The sequence below is a fragment of the Drosophila suzukii genome, chromosome 2L (genome assembly GCF_043229965.1).
Source record: "Drosophila suzukii chromosome 2L, CBGP_Dsuzu_IsoJpt1.0, whole genome shotgun sequence".
Taxonomy (NCBI): Eukaryota; Metazoa; Arthropoda; class Insecta; order Diptera; family Drosophilidae; genus Drosophila; species Drosophila suzukii.
In genome coordinates, this window is record NC_092080.1 from 21,524,872 (window position 1) to 21,544,341 (window position 19,470).

Below are 19,470 nucleotides of genomic sequence, written 5' to 3' on the forward strand. Positions count from 1 at the left end.
TGATTTTAATTGTGGATTTTTAGTTGTGTTATATAAAGTGTATTTAAGGGGATAACTAACCATTATTGAAATTTATAAATGGAACTTCCAACTATACAATACAACATGTAGAACAACACCTGCTTCTCCGTTTTAGAAAAAATATAAATACAAAGATATAAATACAAAAATATATATAAAATATAAATATATTCTGCAAGTCAAAAATATATTTAGTAAAGAATATTAAAAAATATATTCGAACCAACTAATAAGTTTACCCTTCCAAAACTAAAGATTTATAATTTCAAATTCCCTTTCAAACACCGCTCTGCTCATAATTGCGTCGACAATAGATTGCCATTCGCGTGTCAAATTAAAAACCCGCACATTAAGAATTTCCAAAGCCAGGAGCAAGAAGAAGAGCAGCTAATAAAGATACGGATACATCAACAACAACAGTTGCACACCAATTTCATTGTTCAGCGTAAAATGAGGCTTCATTGGCAAGTCCTGCTGGCGTTTTTCGCAACTTGCTCGCCGATTTCCGGCTCTCTGGCCATCAAACCGGTGGTCATCCTCCACGGAATCCTCTCCGGCGCCGAATCGATGTCTTCTCTGGTTCGGGAAATCGAAGAGGTTTGTTATTGGACTCCCCTTGTTATTGTTTACCAGAAAGCAATAATCACAAGGTCAATTTCAACGCAAACAACGCAGTTAGATTAATAAACCTATGCCTTCCGCTTGTAGTTTCATCCTGGAACCATAGTTTATAACTGCGACAAATTTAGCGGATGGTACAGTCTGGAGAACGCCTGGCGGCAGGTGGATCAAGTTAGGGATTACCTCAACGAAGTGGGCAAACTTCATCCGGAGGGCATTATCGTCCTGGGTATGTCAAGACCTTCATTAAGTGTTTTGTTCCTGATTCTTGATGTTATACTATATCCAGGATACTCCCAGGGAGGCCTTTTGGCCCGGGCGGCCATCCAAAGTCTGCCCGATCACAATGTGAAGACCTTCATATCCCTATCTTCTCCACAAGCGGGCCAATATGGAAGTAAGTTTAACCCAGAAAATCTTTATTTTATTAATCCCTCTAGAGGTTGTTGGCTAATTTGTGTAAATCTAGACCATTCCAACCCAAGATATTATTTAATTGGGTTGATGCCAGAAAATGCTTTTATTTTATGCCCTTATCAAACGGAAAATATCGATTATATTTAGACATAAATCATCATATGCACTATGTACTTAAATTTTAGTTATATAACCTCTTTCGAAAATTGCAAAGTGGGGTTAGTTGTTTTTCAGATTTTCAAAGTTATGATAGTTAAGGCAATGGAATAAGTTACTCCAGAACATAAATGTGCCTTTTTAAATCATGAAAGTCCGTTCGATCTTATTTAAGTTTTGTATATTTCGATGTTTCTTTAAAATATGATATATACATTGGTATAGGTGCCCAAATGATAGTTCGATTTATCATTATCAACCTTGATAATTACAAATTTTGAATTTGCTTTCAGCTAGCTTCCTGCATCTGATTTTTCCGGATCTGGCAGCCAAGACGGCCTTCGAGCTGTTTTACTCGCGAGTGGGACAGCACACCTCGGTGGGTGGCTACTGGAACGATCCGCAGCGACAGGAGCTCTACATGAAGTACAGTGAGTTCCTGCCGCTGATCAACAACGAGAAGAAGACCTCCAACTCCACATCCTTCAAGATGGGAATGGTACGGCTCAATAGGTTGGTGATGATCGGCGGGCCAAACGACGATGTGATCACTCCCTGGCAGTCTAGGTAATACTGAAGCTATCTGATTATAAAATAAAATAACGCGTTTATATCCCTTCCAGTCACTTTAGTTACTACGACGAAAATATGGATGTGATCCCATTTAACAAGCGAAAGTTATTCACTAACGACTCCATCGGCATCAAAACTCTTCAGGAGGCTGGCAAACTCATTATTGTGATAAAACCCCATGTCCATCATCTTGCCTGGCACACGCGGAAGGACGTAATCCACGAAGTTATAATGCCATATCTGGACTGAACAAAAAACCAAACAACCAAATTGTACTGAAGCGATCAAAGGGCTGTGATCGACAAGGCGGATAAAAGCTCGCTCTCATCAATAAGCATTAATGTGAAGTTGCTACCTGGCTGTCAGGCTATACAATGATCTTTTATAGGTAATTTAGATTAAGAATGTTTACAATGACCTGTAGATCACAGGAGAGATTTATATAAAGTTATAAAATACATATACATAGGTGCTTAGGAAAATAAATATAATTTTATAAAAACACCCAGAAAATAAATGTGTTTCATTAAGACACACTTAAGTAGTTGTTCTTAATAAAACACCACCTAATTTAACTAAACTAGTTTCATAATTGTTTTCTTTATTGTGCAGCAACAACACATCTCAACAAGTATCTTAAGTAGCTTTTCCATTTATTATAAGAATATAATTGAAACAAATTACTTTCCCCAACTATTGAACTATTTAAAGACATTTTTCCGCTTTTTGAATTAAACATAATTTTTAAAAATCCCGCGCTTTATGAAGTTCATAATATTTTATGAAGAGTCTGACCTGGTCACACTAGATCTCCTGGCGAAATAAATTTGGGCGCAAAAATATCTATTTTTGGGATTTCAAAGAAACTTACTGGCCATGGAGGACACCACGGGAGCAGAGCAGGATGCGGATAACGTGATCCGCATCCTGGTGGCCACCGACAACCATCTAGGCTATGGCGAGAAGGACGCGGTCCGGGGTGAAGACAGTTTCACAGCCTTTGAGGAGATCCTGGAACTGGCGGTGTCCGAGGATGTGGACATGATTCTGCTGGGCGGCGACCTCTTCCACGACGCGGTGCCCAGCCAGAACTCTATGCACAAGTGAGTCGGGACTGCAATGCATTCCGTTTCATCTCTATCTTCCCTTATCCCCACCAGGTGCATCGAGCTCCTGCGGCGCTACACCTTCGGCGATCGGCCAGTTTCCCTGGAGATCCTCAGTGACCAGGCGCAGTGCTTTCATAATGCCGTCAACCAGTCGGTGAACTACGAGGACCCCAACCTGAACATCGCCATTCCGGTGTTCTCCATTCACGGCAATCACGACGATCCCAGTGGCTTCGGTCGCCTGAGCTCCCTGGATCTGCTAAGCACCTCGGGTCTGGTCAATTACTTTGGCCGCTGGACGGACCTCAGCCAAGTGGAGATCAGCCCCGTCCTGATACGCAAGGGCGAGAGCCAGCTGGCTCTGTACGGACTTAGCCACATCCACGATGGGCGGCTTGCCAGACTCATCAAGGACTTCAAGGTCAAGTTCAATTGCCCCGGAACGGTTGCGATAGGCGAAGCCGGCGATGAGTCGAAGGAGGAAGAGGACTGGTTCCATTTGTTGGTGGTGCACCAGAACCGTGCCGAACGCGGCCCGAAGAACTACCTGCCCGAGGACTTGCTTCCGCCGTTCCTTGACCTGGTGATCTGGGGCCACGAACACGACTGCCGCATCGAGCCGGAGGAGAATGCCAAGCAGCGTTTCTATGTTTCCCAGCCGGGCTCCTCGGTGCCCACTTCCTTGTCCGAGGGCGAGGCCAAGAAGAAGCACGTCGGCCTGCTGGAGATCTACAAGGGGAAGTTCAAGCTTAAGGCCCTTCCGCTGCAGACCGTGCGTCCCTTCGTCTACGAATCCGTCGTACTGCCTGATCGTGCCGAGGAATTGGGTCTGGACGAGGGCGATGCCTCCAACAAAGTGTTTAAATTCGCGAAGGAACGAGTGGAAGCCATGCTTGAGATGGCGGCGACACAGCACACCGGTCATCCCAGGCAGCCTACGCTTCCGCTCATCCGGCTGAGACTTCTCTACACCGACGAGTCATGCATGTTTAATGCGATTCGGTTTGGCCAAATGTTCAGCACGCGGGTTGCCAATGTTCAGGATGTGGTGCAGTTCAGCAAGCTGATCAAACGTACCAAAACGGAGACCGTCAATCTGGACAAAGAGGCCTTGCGACGCGCACTGGTAAGGATGGGAAACATATGCTTTTCCTTAACTTTTACATTGATAGCATAGTGCTTGTCTTGTTCTGATATGTGGTGATGTAATTAAGTTGTCATAGCAATTTTAAATTCTCATAAGACCCCTTTAAAATCCTTACCTTACTAATGAATAAATACGTTTGTTTTTTTACAACTTGTGATGCAGGAGGCGGATAATGCCACTCGAGTGGAGGAGCTGGTGGATCGTTACTTCGAAGAGGCCAAGTCCAATAAACCTCTGAGGTTGTTCCACTCAAAGGCGCTAGCAGAGATGACCTATCGTCTGGTGGAGCGAAGGGATGCTGATGCTGCTGAAAATATTGTCAAGTAAGTGGTCATGGAATAGTAAGTGTCTCTATCTAAACCAATTCCTTTCAGGTTCTACAAGGAAAAGGCAGTGGATCATCTAATGGAGTCCATGCCCAACGATGAGAACGTCGACGACGAGCTGACGACATTTAGGGTACGCCACAAACACGAGGATCTGCTGAAAATGCTCGATACTCAGGGTCTGAAGGTGAAGCGTGAAGATAAGTCCACAACCATCTTGGGTAGCGAGGCAAGCACATCCACAGTACCTGCGACGGGACGTGGGCGAGGACGGGGTCGTGGAACAGCTCGAGGCCGAACCGCTGCTGCAGCCGCTCCACGTGGCAAAGCCCAACTGGAAGTGACCGTCAATAACACGGCATGTATTTCCACGATTTAAAATCAATTTCATTATTTAATAAAACCACCTCCTCAAATCTTAACAGCGTTCTTCGGGTCGACAGCAAACACTTTTAAGCAACGTTCGAAATACTGCCAGCTATGTTATATCGGATGATTCTGATTAAATCACATTCCGAAGCCCCCATATTGTTTACCCCAAAGCTGAATAAAGAGGAACTTTCTTTCATATTAACTCCTAGAGTACATTTCAATATCATTTATTATTTGGGTTTTATTCTCTGGGTTCGGGCAACTGCATATTAGATTAGCCTACAACTTAGGAGCTACATTAAGGTGAACGGCTGCTGCCGGGCTCCATTTGGCCCGACTGGTTTTGGATCGGTTCTTTGGTAGTCTAGCTGCTTCAGGACTCCGCCGGACAACGGCGAAGATTTCTCCAGACACCAACTCGACACTGTGTTACGAGTTACTGCTGGTGGTAGTCGTAGTAGTAGCGATACGGGTCCACCGATGAGCTGCCACCGGCAGCAGTCACGCCCACTCCACCAGCTGCTACCCCACCGCTCGTCTTGGACACCGGCCGGATCACGTATGTGTTGCGCCTGCAAGTGGAAGCGATACAATTAATCAAAATGATTCAGCGGATGTCTCTTAAAATTCATATAAATAATAAACGGCGCCTTGTGTATTTTGTTAAGATTAATTTAAAAGTAGTTCTTAAAAGATATACCAATTTGTGTTCTAATCCTATTATCTATAAAATGGATTTGTTGAATTCTTCAATGATATATGAGTGTAAGTAAGCGATTTTAGGCAGTGCCTCTTTATAAGTAGTTCTTTTGTAAAAGTTTTTACAAAGCTTATTGGATGAGAACAAATTTTAGTAATAAAGAACTTCTTGAGGATCCTTCAGTAGTAAGATTAATTTACTTGTAAAGGGTATTCTTTAGAGTATTATAAAATTCACTGTCTATGAAAATATCAATCTTATTTCCCATCGTTTTTCTTTGTAATATATAGTTTTTATATCATCATATGTCCTTGTTCACTCTTTTAGTCAGACGGAAGACTCACCTGTTGTGTTCGCCGGCATGCACCTGGAAGCTAGTCTCCTCGCTGTGGTCGTGCGAGAAGAGTTTCTTTAGCGCAATAATCCCGGCAATAGTAAGGGCCACCTTGCTGATGACGAGGGCCTTGCCGGCGATCGCGGCCAGAGCCTTTAGACCCAGAGGACCAGCGATTCCCATGGCGGTGAGGAGGGCGGCCACCACGTACTTGATGTGGCCCCCCTCCTTGTGCTTCTTCTTCTTGTGTCCGTGCTCGTGGCCTCGGCCCACACTATCCTCTACGCCGCCACCTCCTCCGTCCATGTCGATCTTGACCGTGTGCGTCCGCATAAGCTTGTCCGCCTTGGAAAGAAGGGCTCGATCGATGGGCGCCAGGTTGCCAAACTGGCGAGCATCCGTCAGGGAGCCCAAGATGCTCTCCGTTTCGCTCTGGTTCTGCTTCTCCAGCACCAGACCATCCACGATCTTGATGGAGTCCTGGTCCAGGGCTCGACTGAGAGCATGGAGGGCTTTCTGCTTGAGGCAGCCGATGAAGTCGTTCTTGTCCTGGCAGTCATCGTAGACCCTCCGCACGAGCGCCATCTCGGGACCCAGGCCCCAGGCCGATCCCCAATCGCCGAGGCTCGAGGAGGGCGATTCCACAGTGCTGTGACGCCTCCTCCTTGGAGCCACTGCCGTTGACACGGAGGCTACAAACGCCAGGAGCAGCAGCCACTCGAGACGCTTCATGGTGAGGTCCTTTCTGTTGGATGCGGCTATCCAATGTGATCACTTGAGAGGGTCTTTAATAGCTAATATCCACGTCCACTCGCCGGCAATTTGGGGATGCTACTGCAGCGAAATCGCTGGGCGGGCAGAGCTTTTATAAATTGCGATCCGAGATTGCGGAGCACTCAGACGGAAAGAACTGGCGTGCTTCATGGGATGCAGACGGATCTTGGACTTTGTTGATGGAGCAGTAGCTACTTGGAGGGCAATTAGCACTGGCCATATTTCGGTATGCGTTCTCCTTGTCTTCGCCGCTCTACCGCTGACACGTTTTCGTTACTCAACCACGGATGGATGCCTATCCATGATGCTCATGGATCTACGCGATACCTGCCAGAAAGTGGCACTTTTCGATTTCTATATACATACACTTATGTGCAAATGTATCTGTAGTTAATACGTTTTTAATGAGCTTGGACCACCCATATGTTAAAGGTTTACCCTTTATGTTCCCTTCAAAATTTAAAGACAAAGATGACAGTGGTTTTAAATAACATTTAAAGTTCAAAATGTAATGAACTACAACAATTTTCTAGAATAATAATTTGAATGCGTTTATAAACCATGAAAGGGATTAAGCTTTAATAGATTTGAATATATAAGGACTTCTTAATATTTACATCATAACACATAATATTGGTTATTTAAGCATAAATACTTTAAGAAAATGGGAGATAAAAAGAACATTTTTCACTTCTGGATTATAAAATTTATTAAAAACAAGTAAGAACGCTATAGTCGAGTACCTCGACTATCAGATACCCGTTACTCAGCTAAATGGAGATATGCAAGCAGCAAAGTGAGATTAAAATGCGCCACCTACCGGCGGTATACAGATTTAAGCGTTATGGGGGTTAGAGTGGGCGTGGCAAATTTTTTTTTGGATCAATCGATAGGTATTGACGAGACCAATACATTTCAGTTAACATTTTTTATCTAGCTTAAAAATTGAGGGCGTCACAGGTTTTTGGGGTTTGTGGGCGTTAAAGTGGGCGTGGCACATTGCTGAAACAAACTTGCGCTGCGTAAAAAGCTCAGGAATCTGCACGCCAAATCTCAATAGCCTAGCTCCCATAGTTTCCGAGATCTCAGCGTTCATCCGGACGGACAGACAGACGGACAGACGGACATGGCTAGATCGACTCGGCTAGTGATCCTGATCAAGAATATATATACTTTGTGGGGTCGGAAACGCTTCCTTCTGCCTGTTACATACTTTCCGACGAATCTAGTATACCCTTTTACTCTACGAGTAACGGGTATAAATATCAAAGCATCATTATTCAAGATGTACTACAAAATCAGTAAGGTGAATTACTTTGTAGACTAGATCCAATTACCACTGTGGGTTCTCTTAAAAGCAGCGAGCACTAGAGCACTAGGACACCAGAACTGCCCATATTTTCTGAATAAAATACTAGTAAATCAGTTCTTGGAAAGAGAGTAGGAACTACAAGAACAAATATGGCTAATAAGATCCAAAAAACAGCTAATATCAGCGGGCGGGTGCTTGTACTCCAGCCGCTCCCCGGAGGCAACAACCGATCCGCTCACCATATCTTGGTAATAACTAATAACATTTAACGATGCGTGTAGCAGAGTGATTCGGCTACTGCCCCATGGATATCGTCTTTGGATGGGACGCGGACTGGGATCTCGGTTGGAATCGGTGCTGGCATAACATACCGCTCGTGTGGGAATGGATGTAGCCCGCAAATTGGTTATCATAAATTGCCACTGCTTCTGGACGCAGCAGGGGATTCCCCGTCGATGCCGTGAGGTGATCGCTGCACATTTGGCTCACTGGGTGAAATTGAGTTGGCTACAGTTAGGAAATTTTCTTTTCTGCGCACAAACTGTGAAAATCAACAGCTCCCATTCCGCCAGTGAGTACCTGCCAGCCTTGCGATTCGCTTTTGAAGATCAGAGCGGATCCGGCCAACTGGGGACAGTTGGTAAAAAGTGACTGCTTGTAAAAAGTGACTGCGACACTCTCACCTGCTTATCTTTTTCACCCAGATAAAGCTAATTTCTCCTATTAGTATGAATGGCGCCGTAGTTTTGCACGCAAGGAGATAGACGAATTAATTTGTATAAATATAGCAAGTTTAACTGTAAGGTTTGAAAATCAGTAATTTATTTTGTTACTCAGTTACTTAAATATTAAAACATTTTTATATTTCTTTTAAAAGAAGAAATAAAACAAATATGTCTTACAAAGAGTTTAAAACAAGAACTTGTAATTGGATTTTATATACTTTGTAAGTCTCTTGCAGAAGGTATTATAATTTATATTCAAATTTGTGAAATACAGCAATGTAGCCCTTCGAAACTTGATTATTTTATAATATATTGATATATCTATATAAATTCTATAACATCCCATTTCATTTGTAATTGACACACATATTTGCCGGTACAATTATAATATTTTATTCAGTAACTATTGATTTACAATTTAAAAAACTACCATGGTTGATCCAATTTTTGAGAACGCTTAGATAAAATATATCCAAAAAACTAACGGATAGACTAATGTTACTAACAAACATATCTAGAGAACATATATGCACATATCTGTATATCTCTAGACTAACATGTATGTATGGGCAGTCATATATGAGTGCCACGCACACGAATCCTCTGCTCAAGAGGGCGTAAATAATTTAATACATCAAGAATTGGAAATGAAAGTTTCTTTGTTTTGGTTTGGCGTGGCCGCAGTTAACTTTTAGTTTCGATGCTCGCAGATAGCAGGGAGTCCTGCCGAAAAGGACGAGCGGGCAGACGGACAATTGTGCGATTTATTTGCACATTTCGGCAGACCATTTGGGATTCCTGGGGCGGTTGGGAGCTTCGAGTCCCACTCTTATCGTCAATAATCATCATATGCTCAAATTTTTGGTCGCTTAATTGGAAAATTGTTGTTGTTCTTGCGATACGCCTGAGCGATTGGGTGATTGCAGATTGGATGGCCAGGATCTGGATGGATGGATAAACGGATGATTGGTTTGGCCGCCGAGTGCCCTTTTGATTGATGGCCTCCACATTGTTTTGCGGCCATGTTGTGATAATATTTGATCAGCGCCAGCTTGATTGGCAGCTTGGACAAGGGCCAGTAACAGCACAAGTTCATATTCCAATTCCAATCAGTTTTTATTACAACTACAAATAAAAATGTATGGATGAATGATGAAATACATTTATATTTTATTATAATTTTGAAGAAGTCACTCATTGGTGCCATTTTACCATGGTCAATGGTTGACCAATTCTGATGATATTTTTTCTTTTCCCACAATGCGACTGCGCAAAATCAGAAGGTCTCTCCGAGGGTGGAATATGAGTTCATATCTCGTCATATTTCATAACACCCACTTCCTGCTTTTGTTGTTTTTGTGGTTGCGACTCCTTTGTGGGCGTGAGTAGCGATAGCTAACCAGTCCAAAATGGCGACGGACTTTGTGGATTACCCTTCCGGGCAGGAGGATGCACCGCCGGTTCTTTGAAGTTTTAGTTGAATTGGCAAATGACAGGCGTTGGGATTGGGAAAACTCCTCTTGAGTGTGCACCACGTTGGAAAATGCTCTCATATCAAAAGAAGTCGAAACCACAAAGAAAATCTCAGCGGCAAATTTTCAACTACATCAAATCATCGAGTCCCGTATCCGTACTCCAGTTCGTATCCGTAGTCGTGTGCCCGTATCTCAGCCCTGTTTGCACCTGCACCCCTCGGGACCCCCAGCACCCTTTTCACCTTCCACCACTGCTGGGTAGACAAAGAATTTCCCTCTATTTTCCAACTCCCCGTCGCTTTTCTCTGGCGACTGCGGTTCGTTCGCCTGCTGCCAACTTTCAACTACTTGCAAAGTTTTCACATTTTAAATGTGTTGGCTTGTTGCTTGTGCTCCGATTTTTCTGCTGCCATTTTCCTTTTCCTTCGGAGTTTCTTTGTTTTTCTTCGTGCAGGTTTTCTTGAGTGCAGGACGCAATTTAACAGTGGAAGTAAGATGTAAGGGCTCTTAAGAAATATTTCAATAGTAATCTAATCTTCCATTGAAAAGTTTTTTAAAATTAAAATACGATATTATAGGGTATAGGGCAGTGTGCAGTAGCCTTTTATTAATATTCTTTTATATCCTAAAAATCTTTTAAAAATACAGGTTCCAAAAATGGTACCTAAACACTGACAATTTTTAAAAACAAAAATATATTTTTCATTTGGAGTTACATGATTTTTAACGTTAGATGGAAGGCGATAAATACCTAGAACTATTTTCTTGCATAGTTTTAGAAAAAAGATTCTGCGTCCCTGGCTTTCGTTGTGTCCAACAGTCTACAAGGCTGACCTCTACAGCTCTCAGTTACAGATAACCGGCTGTGGGTTTTTAAAATCCTGCACATTCTTCAGTGCATATCTGAGTGAAGAGACAGATTTTTGTGGAAATCTTTAATTCGGTGCCCACATGAATATATAAAAGCATTGTACCTTTGCCTGGACGCAACTCAAATATGGAAGGATATGGGCTGGCTCCTTTTCGGACTTCGCCACAAGCTGCGGTCTCTGGCCAAATTTGCTTGCACTACATACATATTTAGCAGCTTACCTTCGGGGTACTGGGCACACTACATCTAATAAGCCGGGGAAGTCCCCTCCTTTCTCCACTCGGCGTCTATGGTTCCTTTGTCTCCCCCATCGTTATCGATTGCGCAGCGAGTTGAGCTGGAAAAATGTTTTCGCTTTATCTCCACGGTGGGCGTGGCAATGAAGGGGGCGACCGAGGGGGGCGGGGAGAAAAATAAATTGTTGCAAGCACAAACAGAAATATAATTTTGTTGCCTCGCATCTACATGGGCCACATATTTATGGCATGCCAGCACGTACGCGATATATTGCAACCCAATCGCTAGACGAGAAGCGGTGGAGGGCTTTTATTTATTTGGTAAACTTCGTTTATATCGCACACAAACCGAACCGGGGGAATCCCCCGCCCAGCGAAGGGAAAGCGAAACAGAAAGCGAAACAGCCACCGACGCCATGTTGAATGCGTCGTGGTGGGCGGTGGGTGGGGGTGCTTTGGGAGGTCCTGTGGGTGGTGCCGGGGGAGGTCGTCACCATCATAAAAGCCTTGGCTGAGACCCAGAACTGAGGACTCAGGACTCAGCACCCAGGACCAGGACTCGTGTACCCTGTGTTTGTTATGCTTGTCAAGCATTTTGCGCGGGACCGTCTAACGATATTTCGATTTTGATATCTTTGGGTGTTATCGTTAAATGTCTGTCTGGGTGATAGAATGGGGGTGTCAGGGGTAGCCGGCAGACCCACAATGTATACAATGTGCCATGTTGATTATGGTCTCATTTTTGGTATTTACTTTTCATTGGGATAAAATCACACTTCGAGAAAAGGTGTCTGAATTTCACATTTTCACGAATTTTTATGGGTTGGTAAGAGAAAACACATAATTTTATAGACTCGAAATACTTCAAGGATCTAAAAAAAAAATTTAGCTGTATTGGAAAGATCTTAAACTTTGAATTTCGCTCAAAAAGTATCTTGAAATAGTCCTTCATCAAAAATGTTTTGTAGCTAAGCTACTGTTTCTTTAGAATACTTCTGTTATACATATATTAACGTATATTTCTAGACTATAAGAGATAATATGGCTTATTGTGTTTAGAAATTTCATTTGGTTTTGGGGGTGGATCGTACTTCTGTTGCATTTTTTACTTTAAATCTAATATGTTAAGGCAATAACAAAAATTTTCAGTAGTTAATCTACAAAATGATAGAAAACCTATAGTTTTCAAATTTAAATCTTAAAAAATAGGTGTGATGTAGACATGATGCCGCAATCTTACAAAATATTCGGAATAAAATATGATTGCCTATAAGTAGCTTAATTATTTTTCTTCCCTTTTGTGCAAAGTTAATGATCCTTCGAGTGGAAAGGGAGATTCATGACACCTCTCCCATACTTCCCATAATCGATGCATCCCTGGCCATGGTCATGTGCGAGACTTTTAAATTAGCACTCAAATGTGTCAAGAACCCAGCATCATTATTCCACGAACCTAAGACCCTCGTCCACGTCCAGAGATCCAGTCCAAATTATGCCTGTATGTACGGACTTTTTGACATGGGTCGGTCCCGGCACCGGTGCCATCATATGTCATAATTATAGCTGCTCCAGTTCGGGTCCCGGCTGGAACCTGCTCCAGTTCCTGCTCAGATATTGATAATTGGCCCAGAAGTATGACCAACTGGGCCTGCGGCTGCCCAAGTCTAGACGAAAAGTGTCGGTTTTTGAATATTTTGACAGTTGGCACTTGATGGGACCAATTGGACATAGATTAAATAAATTTGAACAGCCCAAGGGCAACTCGACTTCCACGCTGTTTTTTATTTAACAACCTTGTGAAGTCTTTGCGATTAAGGAATTGTAGTGTGACTTTTACTTCATAATTGCATCAGTAAATAAACTAAGTTTATATGTAACGCTTATTCAACATTTTAATAACACTGTGCCCTGTCCACATACACTTTAAGGGTTTTAGGGTGTAACCGCAGTTTAATTTTCAAATTCTGAAAGTACTTATCAAATGGAAGTTGGCGTTCCTTTAGGTTAATATTTTTTGTTAAGAGTTTTACTACCAAATATGTTATTATGAGTGACATTTATAAAATGCAAAGTGAATTTTTTTGTACCTAAAGCTTACAAGAAGGAATCTTACTTTTGAATAATTACTATGATATGTGTATATTCACTTGTGATTATCTATTATTTTTACCAATTAAAGATGAATTCATTTAAGAACCTTTTTAATTGTTGTATTGTTTTCCTGCAACCGCAGCATTTGTGACCTCCTCTAAAGATTAGGAAACTGAAATGAGGTCCGAAACTTATCACTGGGTTGGCCATGTAGAGCAGGGATCTGCGCCAAGGCGGGGATCAAGAGAAGTTGGTAAACCCATTAAGCGGCAGCCGACCGATAAACTCCACTTGAGACACGCGATGCACTGCCCGGATGTGATTTATGTGGCTTTTAGGATATTTTATTAAAATGCATATTCGTTGCTCGGATGTCACCGTCGGCGGCCGTTCAGTGTTTATGATTTTCATAAGCTCGCCGGCCATTGGTCAGTTGCAGCAGCTACTGCAGCATCCATTGCTCGGGAGGAGGACTACCAGGAGCCGGAGGAGCGGGGAGCTGGCTGGAGAAGTGGTTCCTGTTCGGCGGCCAGGTTGTACGTCATAAATTGTCACCGCAGGCAGACCCATACCCATACCCATACCCATACCGATACCCATGCCCAGACCCAGTCGCAGTGTCAGGTGAAGATACTGTATCTGATCGCTGCGACCGTTGCGGGTCATAAACAAGCAGACCCGCGACCAGGTCCTCGGATCTGGTCTGGTTCCCTCCCGGCCACCATTGCTCCGCTGGCTGCACTTCCTTTTGGCTTTAATTAAAGCAGTTTGCCCCGTCTTCATTTTTGTATCTTCTGCCTGGAAGAAGTTGTATTTGTATCTTTGGGCCGGGTGTTGGGGGAAACAACCGCCGAAACAGTCATCAACGTTGGCTGGGGCTTAGAGAGGATTCGTTTATCAGTTTATTTAAATTTTCCTCGCATGTATGGTGGGCTTGGGGTGGGTGGCTGTGGCTCTGGATCTGGCTCGTATTTATGCCCATAATCAGGGCGCATGGAATCCCGTTAAGTCGCGTCATAAGGCGGTTCGCCATTTTCGCTTATCGTCATCTCAGGCCCAATAGAAGGCTCTTTCTGAGTCTCGGATTCAGATTCAGATTCGGTTACAGCACCCAGCCCCAGCCCCAGCCCCGCCCCCAACAGACTGAGCCGAGTTTTATTGTTGCTTCTGAGAAATTGGATTCGTATCAGTGGCACACATCCACATTTATTCAGATACACATAAGCCCACGCCCACACGTACAGTTTATGGCAACTCATATCTGGCAGATATAAAAGTGAACACCCCAATGCCAAGAAGCAGCAGTTGGTGGGGAAAATAGAGACACAGAAAGAAATGTATCAGCAAAAAATAGATATCACTTAGTAGGTCATGAGAAGACTTGGACTTGGATATACGCCTCTAAAATATCTGTCATCCTTAACTAAAACCGTTAATGGTAATATTGAAAGGCGTTATATAATGAATTGTATCAAAGATATAATATATAAATATTTTAAAATAGGTCTTGGAAATATCTTTTTAACTTTGTCTGTGGATAAATTTGTCATTAATTAAAAAAAACTATTATTTTCGTAAATCAGTTCAGTAATTTTCTTAAAAATGTGCTGTATGCTTTTTCCAAACATACCATGTACTAGATTTTGTAAATTGACGTGTGTTTTTAATTGAAAGTTACAAAGACTGAATGGCCAACATTTAGAACCCTTTGATATTGAAATGTTTTATTCTCAAAATATGTCAATATTTTTTGATATTTTTATAAGTTTAATAAATAAATAAGGATAAAGTCGAGTTAGAATAAGCATCGCCATTTTGTAAGAAAATCTCCAAACGACAAGAACGTCGAAGAAAAATGATAATAAAATAACACAAATATGGCAGAGGGAAATGCTCGTTATGCGAGGATTTTCTTCTCGCTCCCGACTCTTCCTTCTATTCCTTTCCATTTTATTTTTATTTTATGTATTTGCCACATAAGCAGCTTAAGTGGCAGCAGAGGCGGATAGATAGGGCTCCAGGCATATACGGATTTACATAAAAACATACTCGTGTGTGTGAGCTTATACATACTCTGTATGCCATATCAAAGGCAAAAGGATCAGGCATAATGCCGACGTCGCCGCATGTGCCATAATTTGCAGAAAAGTGCCAGGACAGCCACCCAACCACACAGCCCCAATCCAATTCCGATCCCATTCCCATTGCCATTTCCACCCAACCCGGGCTGGCATTAAAATGCCTTTCGAACAAGGATAACATTTTCGCTTTCTTCCAGGACGAGGGGTATATGGCACATGGGGGCGAAATGGGTGCATGCCATAAAAACAATAGCGCACATAAATTTTGCACAAATATATAAAGTATGCAAAAAGGCATAAAAACGAATGAAAAGATGGGGTAGGGGCTTCCCCGGGAAATGAGCTGTGGGGGAAAACCCCTCACAAAAACACACTCTCACAAACATGCACATCCACGAAAATCGTAAAACATAAGTAAGTATACGAAATATTTGCGATTTCATTTCGTTTATTTTTCTTTTATTCCGGTTTTATTTCGCACTGATTTCGCAAGAATTTTAACAAGGTTTTTGTATGGGCAAAGTTATTTAGGAAACATCGGGAAAATGGTAGTTGGAATATATATTATTCAAAATACCCAAGCATGTCTTTAAGGAGCACATTATTAAACAAAGAGGATTTTTTTTTTAAATTTTTGTTGAAGACTAAATATACCTAGCTCTGTTGTAAAACAGGATTTAAAGCCGTTTTGAGTTATTTAACTGTTACCTACTAAAAAAAAGTTAACACTGTACTACATTAAAGATTTTTTCCATGATAAAATATTTATCCGATCAGAATTCAAATCTTTGGATGATTTTTCCATATGTTTTTTCGGAACATCACTACACACAAAAAAAAAACCAAAGGTATACACTTAATAAGCGTTGTGTTAAAAGTATACTAAAGTTAGTATAAAAATGTAAGTATTAACTCAACACTAATTAGTTTCAACTGTATACTTTGTAGTGTAAGTGCTCTACCAAAGAGTATAAAGCGTAAACCTGTAGTGTTATTTTTAAACTAGTCATATTTGACTATTTAGTTTATAATTTATACTTTTGGTTTCAACAAAAACTTAATGTAGTATAAAGAAAATGTAGTTTCAAGTTATTACAAAATAGTTTCATGCCAACACTTTATAGTATTAAGCTTATACCAATTATTATATGAGTGAGACTCAGTAGTATAAATAGTATACTGAACATTAAATAGTTTTTCATGGTGTGAAACTAGGACAATAGCGAATATTCGAACATATATTTTGGTGTAAAACCAGGACAATAGCGAGTATACGAACACAGAAAATGCTACCGGAGTTGGCGTTGTTTGACGCGTTAATGATTATTGTGATGATTTATCTCTGTGAGTTTGGTCCCGCATTTTTGTGAATTTTGTGCCGAGTCAACATGTAAGTAAAATATTTGTTCTAAAATTAAAAAAAATCAATATTATGTTGTCCCTGTTGGTAAATTTTGTGTGTATTGTGTATTTTCAGATGCAAGTGCTTTGCGCACGCGTACAGATGCATAACGCGAAGGAGCTAACGAACTCGACGTACCGCCTTTGTGCTGTCAGAACAGCGAGTGCCTTCCGGACGACGCAGCGCTCGTCATTGCAGGCCAAGTTCCCCTATGTGAACTGGTGCGGGAGCCACAGAACCAAGACCGAGGTGAAGAGGAGTGCCAGGATGCAGAGCGTCGACAACTGGCAGGCAGCCTGGGACAACTCCAGCAAGGGACGCTGGACGCTGGACGCAAGGGTAAATGGGAAGCACGGAAAGGTAGATTTCTACCTCACGCAGGCGCTGAGTGAACATGGTTGCTTTCGAAGCTTCCTTAAGCGCTTCGGACACGACACGGAGAACGGTTGTCCAGAGTCCGGCAGTGGGATTGTTGAGGACGATCAGCATGTCCTATTTTAATGTCACTGCTTCGGGTCTGATCGCCAAATGCTGATGAAGACCACCGGGGCAAGAGTTCGGCCAGCGACGGCAGCCTACGCAGCTAGTGTACTGCGAACGCTGCGTCGCATCGAGAATGAGAGGAGAGAAGCTACAGCCTAGGTGGCTACCATTGCGCTAAGCAATACCTTGCGGTGATACCGCGCAATCACGGCCCCTACTCTTGTTGCTTGTACTTATTTTAGTCTGTATATACGTGTTAGGTAAAGGAATATAAAAAAAAAACAAGAAGGAGCTAAAAACATGAGTTGTGTGTTGCGCAAAATATGAATATTTATGAAATAATAACAAAATAATATGTCAAATAGTAATAAAAGAAAAACAACATACAACTTGATTTTATTGGGTTTGGGATACCACGAAAAACAAAATAGTATAAATTTTATACTACAGGCAACGGGGAAATCGTATAAGTTTTATACGAAATAGTATAAAATGTATACTAACGATTTCGATAAATAGCTTAAAAAGTATACTACGGCTCTCTAGATTAGTATAATATGTATACGAAATAGTATAAAACGGAGACTACATAGGATAGCTTTTATACTAAATAGTATAAAAAGTAAACTATCAGCATAAATTTCAGTACACTGAGTGAGTATAAATTGTATACTCGTTAGTTTAACTTTGATAACTTCGAAAGTTTCAGTTTAATACTTTCGGTGTCATAAGGTAAATACGCATCTTATCAAGATATTTTTGACACTCAATAGTTTAGTTTTAATGTACGAATAGTTTAGTTTCTATGATCATTTTTTTTTGGGTGTATCGATCCGGAGTTTATCAGGACCTTTTGAATCCATCATATTTACGTAATGACACCAACAGCACCCACTCCAGGAGATCCTGATATCGAGGGATATCAATCTTCTGCATTAGTCGAGGCAATCGGAACAAATGCGAAGGCCGGAGGGCATTCACATTCACGCATCTCGAATCTTTCACGGGGTCACAGATGTTGGTATTTGGCGGCGTCATCGTCGTCACCCGTAATTGGACATCGGCTGCGGGTCAAGTGCCCTGTTCCTCCTCCTGAATTCACCCCTCACCTCGCCGTATGTGATTTTCCGTGTTTTCCATTTGATTTTCCGTTTTTTTCACCGATTTCTCCCTCTGCCTGAGTTTGCCCAAGTGCATGAATTTGTCGTTTTCAAAAATTTATGCTTTTTAGTTTATTTGCTGGTTCGAGGTGGTGGAGGGTGTGCCGGCATAGTTTTATGAGTGGACCCTGTGCGCTGGCCATCAGGAGTCGTCCCTGGCCGGGGTAACTCCATGTGTAATTGGGAATTTATTAGTCGCCAGAGACTCATTTACATTTCTTCCTGTGGGGATGGAGTGGGCGGCATCGCAGGACGAAGTGCGGGTGAGCAGGACACTGGCTGATCCATCGGACGTTGCTGTAATTATTAGCCATTCTTTTATTTATGGCAAACAAAGTTTTGATTTATCCCGGACAGGCTGGATTCTCAAGACGAATGCCGGGAACTTGGCCAATAAATTTCCGAAATTGTCTATCGCTCTGCCGTACAGAACTGATTTATTACTAATTGCTAGTCATAAAGAATGGAGGAACACCTGGCGTTTATTTACTATCTTCTAGTAACTTACATTAATTCCTTTTCATATGATGTTGGGAATTTAACCTTTACATAAAACACATCTGGTATTATAATATATAAATTAAGAATAATTTTAATTTTAATATAGTTAAATGACTAATGAAATTTCAAAGTGTTTAATATTTTTCGAAATATATATTAAAAACCAAATGCTCGATCGGCCGAATCAATGAATTTACCAATTTAAAGTTTCAATTAGTGTAGGTCGTTGCATGGGGAAACTGAAATCTAAAATAAATTTGCTTCCCAGATGAGTTTTTTATTAATTCTGAATTAGCTCTTAATTGTCTTTATATATTAAGAAATATACAGAAAAATATTTTGTGTAGGTGGGAAAATTTCCCATTGCTAATATTAATTTTTATTTAGTTAGAATTATAGGTAAATGCAAGTACTTGGAAGGTATGTACAGGTCTATTAGTATTAAATTAAAGAAAAACCTTATCCTGCTAGAACTCATCTGAACGCAAGCTTAACTTGTCCGTCATACGTTCAATTTAAACCTCGAATTTGTGGACTGCTGAAGGTCCTCGTTAATGGAAGCCGTGTTCGACGGGTCACGCAT

General features: G+C 41.7%; 3 protein-coding genes across 3 annotated transcripts; 2 read left to right on the forward strand and 1 right to left on the reverse strand.

Annotated features, from left to right (window-relative positions):
- The first annotated feature begins 393 nt into the window (after nucleotides 1-393).
- Nucleotides 394-2,292, forward strand: Ppt2 (palmitoyl-protein thioesterase 2). Its single transcript, XM_017071726.4, has 5 exons — nucleotides 394-618; nucleotides 730-871; nucleotides 932-1,039; nucleotides 1,509-1,782; nucleotides 1,839-2,292. Exons 1-5 carry the CDS (start codon nucleotides 472-474, stop codon nucleotides 2,035-2,037), a joined length of 870 nt encoding a protein of 289 aa, XP_016927215.3. The 5' UTR covers nucleotides 394-471; the 3' UTR covers nucleotides 2,038-2,292.
- A 293-nt stretch (nucleotides 2,293-2,585) lies between these two features.
- mre11 (double strand break repair nuclease mre11) lies at nucleotides 2,586-4,944 on the forward strand. The gene is made up of 5 exons (XM_017068210.4): nucleotides 2,586-2,891; nucleotides 2,949-4,023; nucleotides 4,207-4,367; nucleotides 4,419-4,728; nucleotides 4,796-4,944. Exons 1-5 carry the CDS (start codon nucleotides 2,665-2,667, stop codon nucleotides 4,874-4,876), a joined length of 1,854 nt encoding a protein of 617 aa, XP_016923699.3. The 5' UTR covers nucleotides 2,586-2,664; the 3' UTR covers nucleotides 4,877-4,944.
- Nucleotides 4,945-4,953: 9 nt separating this feature from the next.
- Osi21 (Osiris 21) lies at nucleotides 4,954-6,626 on the reverse strand. The gene is made up of 2 exons (XM_017079165.4): nucleotides 5,787-6,626; nucleotides 4,954-5,314 (listed from the first exon to the last, which is right to left on the reverse strand). The coding sequence occupies exons 1-2, from the start codon at nucleotides 6,506-6,508 to the stop codon at nucleotides 5,179-5,181; spliced, it is 858 nt and encodes a 285-aa protein (XP_016934654.3). The 5' UTR covers nucleotides 6,509-6,626; the 3' UTR covers nucleotides 4,954-5,178.
- Nucleotides 6,627-19,470: the final 12,844 nt, after the last annotated feature.